Source organism: Tarenaya hassleriana, unplaced genomic scaffold, assembly GCF_000463585.1.
Source record: "Tarenaya hassleriana unplaced genomic scaffold, ASM46358v1 Cleome1, whole genome shotgun sequence".
NCBI classification, from domain to species: Eukaryota; Viridiplantae; Streptophyta; class Magnoliopsida; order Brassicales; family Cleomaceae; genus Tarenaya; species Tarenaya hassleriana.
In genome coordinates, this window is record NW_010960187.1 from 5,345,662 (window position 1) to 5,354,854 (window position 9,193).

The following is a 9,193-nucleotide window of genomic DNA, read 5'->3' on the forward strand; positions in this document are numbered from 1 at the left end:
CTTTAGATTCGCAGTTTACGATTATTTTTGTGATAAACACAGAAGGAGTGGGCGAAGAAGAAGAGGAGAAAACCATTCAGTGGAAGATGACAATATATGTCATGGAGGAGGGATAGAACAAAAATGAAGTACAGACAGGAAACTTGGGAAAATATAGTTATTTTCTATGTTTTGATGTTTAATCTTTTGTGTCTGTGTGCAGGTACCGTATAGTTATGTTAATTATAGGATTGTTGTTAAATAGTATATATGGTTGTTTACTTGTTTTTGGCTTGGTACTTGGTAATATGGAGAATTATATGAAACTTGTGGGAAAGAGAGAGGAGTTTATCAAACTTGTATTTCTTTTTTCAAATGAAATACAACACACCATTTTGCATCTAGAGATTACGGGAGCCCGGCGACATCGGGCAGGGATAATCATTTCGGTCTAGGTAAACTCATTCTCAAAAAACAATACTGAACCGAGGGATGCCCTATATCTAGGCAGAGTTACTATTTTTAATTTAAAAACATGTTTTAATTTTATAAATCTCAATGGTCAAACAAGTTGACTTGACAATCTATACATTTTTCAATGTTGTCTTCCTATCGTCATAAAACCATGTGATTCCGTTTTGCAACATTATTTTGTGCATAATCAAACAATCAAAATTTATTATGAGACATAAATAATTATAGTTCATATATAATAACAATAGATACTTATACAAAATTCTCGTCAACATATATATCCCTAGTTCTCTGCCTCATTCATCCGTTTTATAGACTTCAACCAATAATTTCTTCTTATCAACAATACGTATAAGCTCATTCTTTGTTTTTTCACCGAATGACATTCCGAGTTCCACAACATCTATTACTCTGTTCCAAAAAAAATAGATATTTTGTTTTGGAGATATTAAACAATTTGTCTTATAAACAACCTAGGTTTGAATTTCTTAGTAAGAATATTTGTTGGATTAAATATTTTTACCCCATTTTAAACAAATTGTTTAATGTCTCGAAAATAAAATATCTATTTTTTTTATTGGAACAGATGAATAGATGCTCCGGAACTCGGTATATCATTCGGTGAAAAAACAAAGAATGAACTTATACGTATTGTTGATGGGAAGAAATTATTGGTTGAAGTCTATGAAACAGATGAATGGGGCAGAGAACTTAGGGATGTATATGTTGACGGGAATTTTGTACATGTATGTACTATTATTACATACTAAATATATTTGTTTCTATCTCATAATAAATTTTGATTGTTTTGATGATGTAGAAAATCATGCTGCAAACGGATATGCATGGTCTTATGACTATTACGAAAAGAGGAATGACACAGATTATCGTGTCAATTTGTGTGACCATTAAGATTTATAACATTAGAACGTGTTTTTAATGTAAAAACAGTGGGAAAATGAAGCGCGAGAAAAAAAAAGATAAGATTAATCTTCATTTATTATTTTTCTTAATATATATCAATGTTATTATATCTAAATTAACTTGAGTATAAAATTCATAAAAAGCGAGATACTCTATTACAAACAAATTGCGAATGTCAATGTTATTATATTTGAATGAACTTGAGTATAAAATTCAAATAAAAATTGAGATACTCTATTGCAAACAAAAAGGAACACATTAATCTTAATTAATTATTTTACCTTCAAAATATTAATAACTATTTTTCAATACCATGGATTATTACATTAACCATCTCTATAAATTATACAATACAAAACTAGTAATTGACTTAATTAATAAGTTCAATCAAACTTAAAAAAAAATATGTTTGCACGAATATAAGGCAACTTCACTAATATTATTTCGAGTAAACACTTTGTTTACTTTCACGCATTCTCGAGATTTGGAAAGGTCCACAGTACAATATATTTTTTCTTTGATTATTTTTCTCATTGTTTTTACATTAAAAACATATTTTGGTCAAAACGAACTCTATACAATTGCAAAATTTATTTGATTGTCGTAAATCATATAATGTCATGCTAGTTTCTTTCTTAACATTATTTATATATCATTAAACTATAACTTTTTATTATTATACAAAGAAATGATTGTTGTTAGTATTTATTAAATAGTGCAATAACGGTGCACAGTTTTTGTTGACATTTAAAATACCATGAACTCTAACGTTAACCATTTCTATAAATTATACAAAACTAATAATTGACTTAATTAATAAGTTCAATCAAATTTGAAAAAAAAAATATGTTTGCACGAATATAAGGTAACTTCACTAATATTATTTCGAGTATATACATTTTTTACTTTCAAGCATTCTCGAGATTTGGAAAGGTGCACAGTCCAATATATTTTTTCTTTGATTCTTTTTCTCATTGTTTTTACATTAAAAACATATTTTGGTCAAAACGAACTCATATAACTATCTATACAATTGCAAAATTTATTTGATTGTCGTAATCATATAATGTCATGACGCATGAGGCGAAATGAGGTTAGTAACATATTGTAATCATGTAAATATAGTTGATATACTTCTTTAGATTCGCAGTTTACAATTGTTTTGGTGATACGCACAGAAGGAGTGGGCGAAGAAGAAGAGGAGAAAACCATTCGGTTGAAGATGACAACATATGTCATGGAGGAGGGATAGAGCAAAAATGAGGCACAGACATAAAACTGGGGAAAATATAGTTATTTTCTATTTTTTGATGTTTAATCTTTTGTGTCTATGTGAAAGTACCGTTTAGTTATGTTAATAATAGGTTTGTTATTAAATAGTATATATGGTTGTTTACTTGTTTTTGGCTTGGTACTTGGTAATACGGGGAATTATCTGAAAATTGTGGGAAAGAGAGAGGAGTTTATCAAACTTGTATTTCTTTTTTCAAATGAAATACAACACACCATTTTGCATCTAGAGATTACGGGAGTCCGGCGACATCGGGCAGGGATAATCATTTCGGTTTAGGTAGACTCATTCTCAAAAAACAATACTGAACCGAGGGAAGCCCTATATCCAGGCAGAGTTACTGTTTTTAATTTAAAAACATGTTTTAATTTTATATATCTCAATGGTCAAACAAATTGACTTGACAATCTATACGTTTTTCAATGTTGTCTTCTTATCGTCGTAAAACCATGTGATTCCTTTTGCAACATTATCTTGTGCATAATCAAACAATCAAAATTTATTATGAGACATAAATAATTATAGTTCGTATGTAATAACAATAGATACTTGTACAAAATTCTCATCAACATATATATCCCTAGTTCTCTGCCTCATTCATTCGTTTCATAGACTTTAACCAATAATTTCTTCTTATCAACAATACGTATAAGCTCATTCTTTGTTTTTTCACCGAATGGCATACCGAGTTCCGGAACATCTATTCCTCTGTTCCAATAAAAAATAGATATTTTGTTTTCGAGATATTAAACAATTTGTCTTATAAACAAAATGATGTAAAAATACTTAATCCAACATATTTTTGAATTTCTTAGTAAGAATATTTGTTGGATGAAATATTTATACCTCATTTTAAACAAATTGTTTAATGTCTTGAAAACAAAATATCTATTTTTTATTGGAACAGATGAATAGATGCTCCAGAACTCGGTATATCATTCGGTGAAAAAACAAAGAATGAACTTATACGTATTGTTGATGGGAAGAAATTATTGGTTGAAGTCTATGAAACAGATGAATGGGGCAGAGAACTTAGGGATGTATATGTTGACGGGAATTTTGTACATGTATGTACTATTATTACATACTAAATATATTTGTTTCTATCTCATAATAAATTTTGATTGTTTTGATGATGTAGAAAATCATGCTGCAAACGGATATGCATGGTCTTATGACTATTACGATAAGAGGAATGACACATTGGAAAAGTTACAGATTATCGTGTCAATTTGTGTGACTATTAAGATTTATAAGAATAGAACGTGTTTTTAATGTAAAAAACAGTGGGAAAATGAAGCGCGAGAAAAAAAAGATAAGATTAATCTTCATTTATTATTTTTCTTAATATATATCAATGTTATTATATCTAAATTAACTTGAGTATAAAATTCATAAAAAGCGAGATAATCTATTACAAACAAATTGCGAAATGTCAATGTTATTATATTTGAATGAATTTGAGTATAAAATTCGAATAAAAATTGAGATACTCTATTGCAAACAAAAAGGAACACATTAATCTTAATTAATTATTTTACCTTCAAAATATTAATAACTATTTTTCAATACCATGGATTATTACATTAACCATCTCTATAAATTATACAATACAAAACTAGTAATTGACTTAATTAATAAGTTCAATCAAACTTAAAAAAAAATGTTTGCACGAATATAAGGCAACTTCACTAATATTATTTCGAGTAAACACTTTGTTTACTTTCACGCATTCTCGAGATTTGGAAAGATCCACAGTACAATATATTTTTTCTTTGACGCATTCTCGAGATTATAAAAAGACATTACAACAAAACAATATTGTTAATTGTAACTATATAAGTGCTACATTCAATCTTGAGAACAAAGTAATTTAATTTTTTAAATACATATCAATGTTATTATATTTGAATTAACTCGAGTATAAAATTTATAAAAATTGAGATACTCTATTGCAAACAAAAATGAACACATTAATCTTCATTAATTATTTTACCTTCAAAAGATTAATAACTATTTTTCAATACCATGGTCTCTTACATTAACCATCTCTATAAATTATATAAAACTAGTAATTGACTTAATTAATAAGTTCAATCAAATTTAAAAAAAATATGTTTGCACGAATATAAGGTAATTTCACTAATATTATTTCGAGTAAACATATTTTTTACTTTCACGCATTCTCGAGATTTGGAAAGGTCCACAGTCCAATATATTTTTTCATCCCAATGATCCTAATTAGTTTTTTCTTTACCTCTTCCTAGAATGACATACTGTTGCTATTGATGTTATTGATATTATTGACTTGCATACCCTATTTGATAATTTGAGAATGTGACGATTAATGAAGATTAATATGTTCATTTTTATTTGAAATAGAGAATCTAAAATTTTCAAGTACTTCACACTCTTGTTGGGTAAACTAAATTTTCATCTAACAAAGTTTAATGTAGAAACTTTACATGTTAGAAAGCTTTTAAATCAATTATTTTTTTGGTTTATCGTATTGTTAGAAACTTAGTTAATTAATGATATATCAAGTTGGTAAATATTATGTATCGGATTGACATAAATATTTTCGTTGATGAAGAAAATTATCATTAGGCACTTCCGCGTATCCCTCTTGAAGTAAAACATGAAATGAAACGTTTGGCGAGCTAAATATCATTGGACATTATCGTCGTCTAACACAACTTTCTTATCAATCTGATATATTCTTAATTAGTAAAGTTATTAACAGTATAATAAAGAGAGTAAGTCTGTTACAGATGAGAAATCCAAACACTTCGTTCTAGATAACTTGTTAACTTTTAATGTAGAAAATCTCATATATAAAGAGAATAAAAATTATTTAATTTTTCGATGTGGGACAACACTTTATACGAGTTATAACTTTGATAATTGCACCCTTGCACCTTAATCCACGTAGTCATTTGTTCTCAACCGTCGGATCTACATACTTTGAATTGTGACACTCAGACATGGAGGAGACAGGAGTTGTGGTGACTGCCTATTTTAACGCTCTTACAGACGCGTGCAGTGGAAGAGACAGACGCGTTTGTCGTCGTCATGGCCTTGAAAATCAAGTAGGCTGTCAAAATCCCTGTCATGGTAGAAGATCAAATCGGTGCCTATTGCGTGGGCGAGAGCGAGGTAAGATGATCACATCAACATGCAACAGTTTCATAATCCCCTCCTCCTGCGATTGCGGTAATCTCGGTGATAGATCCGTTAAGGAGCCGCACTGGGATGAAAAACGTGGTCGAGACGGTGAGGCAGGTGGCGGGTGAGATCCGTTTGCTGAGGAACAAGGACGAAGACGAGCGAAGAATCGATTAAAGTGAAAATGAAACGATTATATAGAAAAAGTTCATTTTTCGACCACGTATTCTTATTGAAGTAAAATATGAAATGAAACAATTCGCGAACTAAATATCATTGGACATTATCGTCATCTAACACAATTTTCTCTGTCAACATGATATATCATTAATTAATAAAATTACTAACAATATAATAAATTAAAAAAATTAATTGATTTAGAAGTTTTATAACCCGAAAAATTTTAAGTTCTAATAGAATTTTATCTAGTGAAGAGTTGGACTCTTCAACGGAGAGTTAACATTAGTGTTAAATCTATGAAAAGTTTAGCCTCTCTATTATAAACAAAAAAGAGCACATTTATCTTAATTAATCATTTCTCTTCTCAAAACATTAATAACTATTTTTCAATTTCATAAACTTCTACTCAATCATCTCTATAAACTTTACGGAATTAATAGTTAAATTAATTAACAAGTTAAATCAGATTTTGAAAAAATGCATGTCTGCACGATAACGTAAGGAAACTTCTATAGTATTGTTTTGTTTTAGCGCATGCACATTTTCTAGTCCTACGCCTTTTGGGATTTTGAAAAGCCCATAATTCAATACCTTTTACATTAAAAACATGTTTTAATTTAATGAATCTTATTGATCAAAACAAACTAACATGATTATCTATACCTTTACAAAATTCATTCGATTGTCGTAAGCTATATAATGCCATGCTAATCTCTTTCTTAATATCATTTATTTCATTATTAAACCATAAATTTTTATTATTGGAGATATAAGTGATTATAGTTAGTATACATTAAATTGCACAATATCTTTATACAAAAGTTTTGTTGGTATACACATCCATTACATATTTTCTATACGCATCTTCTTCACATACCGAGACACTCAATCTTTTCCTCGCGACGAAGAGTGACCGGCAGCCAGAGACATGTCAATGTTAACCTCGACATCCATGCATATCATTATCTAAAGCAAAATAGACTCAACTCATTAAAAAAAAAAAGAATCATGTTTATAATGGAAAGAAATGAGTTGCCGACCACTTGAATGGATCGGTAAATCACGTACAAGTGTCGAATACTAGGTAGCCCCCTCGTGAAAAAAAAGAGAGGACATATCTACACAGAACCAAAAAGCAAATACGAAATGGTCTCGTTTTGTCATGTCACACGAAATAATCATACATGAAATTAGTGTAACGGTTGAATAGCTCAATGTAAAATTTTTTGGGTAATGAAACACTAACCTTTGACAAAAAAAAATTAATGACCTTTCCTTTCATACATAATCCAATTATTTTAATTAAATAAATAAAAATACAGGGTTTATCCAATTTTTTCAACGTGGAATCCCGTGAATTACGTGGGTGTAGGGTATTCAAAATCCAATTGATTTACAAAAAAAAAAATTGTAAATAAAAAGTAAATGTTGCCAAGTGGAGGCAAATTTATCAACAAAGTTAGAAATCAGAGACAAACAAGTGCACCATTAACTCCACAAACCTAACTCAAAAATCTGACCAAAAGTCCACAAATCTTTCCTCAACCGTCCTCCTTTGTCTCCCCCTCATTCCATTAAATGCCCTTCTCCTCCATAAATACAATCTACTTGATCACCATCATCTCTCGTCATCTCCAATCACAGGAAAAAATGGCGACTAGCCCTTTCGTCTTCGTTCCTTTCCTTCTCCTCCTCTTCACCACCTCTCTTTCTGAAGCAACCCGTCAAAACCCATCAGGCGATGCCGGTGTCGATCCCGGGTTTGGCGGTTACTTCGGACCCGGATCCGGGTTCGGAGGAATACCCGGGTTCGGGAACGGGTGGAGCGGCGGATACGGTGGTGGATACGGGGGTCCGAGCGGTGGGTACGGGAAGGGAGGAGTGATCAGGCCGACGGTGGTTTGCAGAGAAAAGGGTCCTTGTTTCGGTAAGAAGCTGAGGTGTCCGGCCAAGTGCTTCTCCTCTTTCAGCCGCTCCGGCAAGGGCTATGGAGGCGGCGGCGGCGGCGGAGGATGCACTATGGACTGTAAGAAGAAGTGTGTGGCCTTTTGTTAGATACAGACACACACACACATATATATATATGTAGTCATGATGGTATGTTGTAGTATGTGTTTATGGTATTGTATTAGAGGTTTTATGATGTTGTCATCTGAGGGATATATATATATATATATCTATGTACACGCATGGGGAGTTTGTGTCTCCCTCTGTTTTGTAGCACTTTGTTTACGTATGAATAAAAGGGACATTCGCGTTTATGAGTTATGTTATGTCCCCAAGTCTAATCTGATACAGAATATTACAGGAGACACCAGAACAATACATACATATATATACTCATATGTATACGTCTTGATGGTAAGGTAATATCACATCAAGAATTGATGGCCTTGGATTAGTTGGGCAAATCGCTGTCTCCCCAAACAACAGGAAACCAGGTGTCGCTGCTTTTTGTCTGGATTGACCAGTCCTCATCCTCCTCCATAGTTGAATGGATCAGGCAGCTTCTTAGGCTGATCCTTCTGCAAAGATAGGCTGCTTCCCCAAAGCTTCAAGGCCATGAGCCAGCAACAATGAGAAGATGTGTCAATGTCCATGTCCATGTCACTCGGCCTGAGAACCCATCACTCAGTTACTCAAAAGGGTTCGAAGTAAGTGGCAGAGGCAAAGAACTCGTGAAAAAAATCCGAAAGCTGGGGAATTTGAATTAGGCAGTCTTATGCGCAAACACATCGCGAAAATGACATGTCGGTTTTGAGTTCGTAATCTGGGAAAATGCACGAGAAATCAGCAGATTCAGGCTCGAGAATCATAATATCTTGCGAATCACTTATTACGGATAATGTTTTGAAAATTCGGTTACTTCTGTCCCAAGAAAACTTTCCATGTGTCTGCAGATTGTTTTTCACCTCCATGTTGCTTATGTTCATGTGTTCCTTGGCTTTTGTCAATTACTTTGGTTTTAGAAGAAAGGAGTGTATTAATATCATTTCCATAATTAAATAAAAGAAAAGTTCTATTTGAGGACTGACATTGATTGACTACCGTTAAAATTAAAATGATCGCCGTACTAAGAATAACACTTGGTAATGACATCCCACCGAAATAACCTGTGGCTTTGGTTCTACAATGCCATTCTTGAGCTTAATGACTGTAATTAGGGTGTAATTTAGAGGT

General features: G+C 31.8%; 1 protein-coding gene across 1 annotated transcript; it reads left to right on the forward strand.

Annotated features, from left to right (window-relative positions):
- Window positions 1-7,612: 7,612 nt before the first annotated feature.
- On the forward strand, window positions 7,613-8,281 carry LOC104812802 (glycine-rich RNA-binding protein GRP2A). Its single transcript, XM_010540163.2, has one exon. The coding sequence runs from the start codon at window positions 7,664-7,666 to the stop codon at window positions 8,066-8,068; it is 405 nt and encodes a 134-aa protein (XP_010538465.1). The 5' UTR covers window positions 7,613-7,663; the 3' UTR covers window positions 8,069-8,281.
- The last annotated feature ends 912 nt before the right edge of the window (window positions 8,282-9,193 follow it).

What these genes read in the sequence shown, in the direction of transcription:
- LOC104812802 (XM_010540163.2), top strand. Translation starts at nt 7,664, where the DNA reads ATGGCGACTAGCCCTTTCGTCTTCGTTCCTTTCCTTCTCCTCCTCTTC.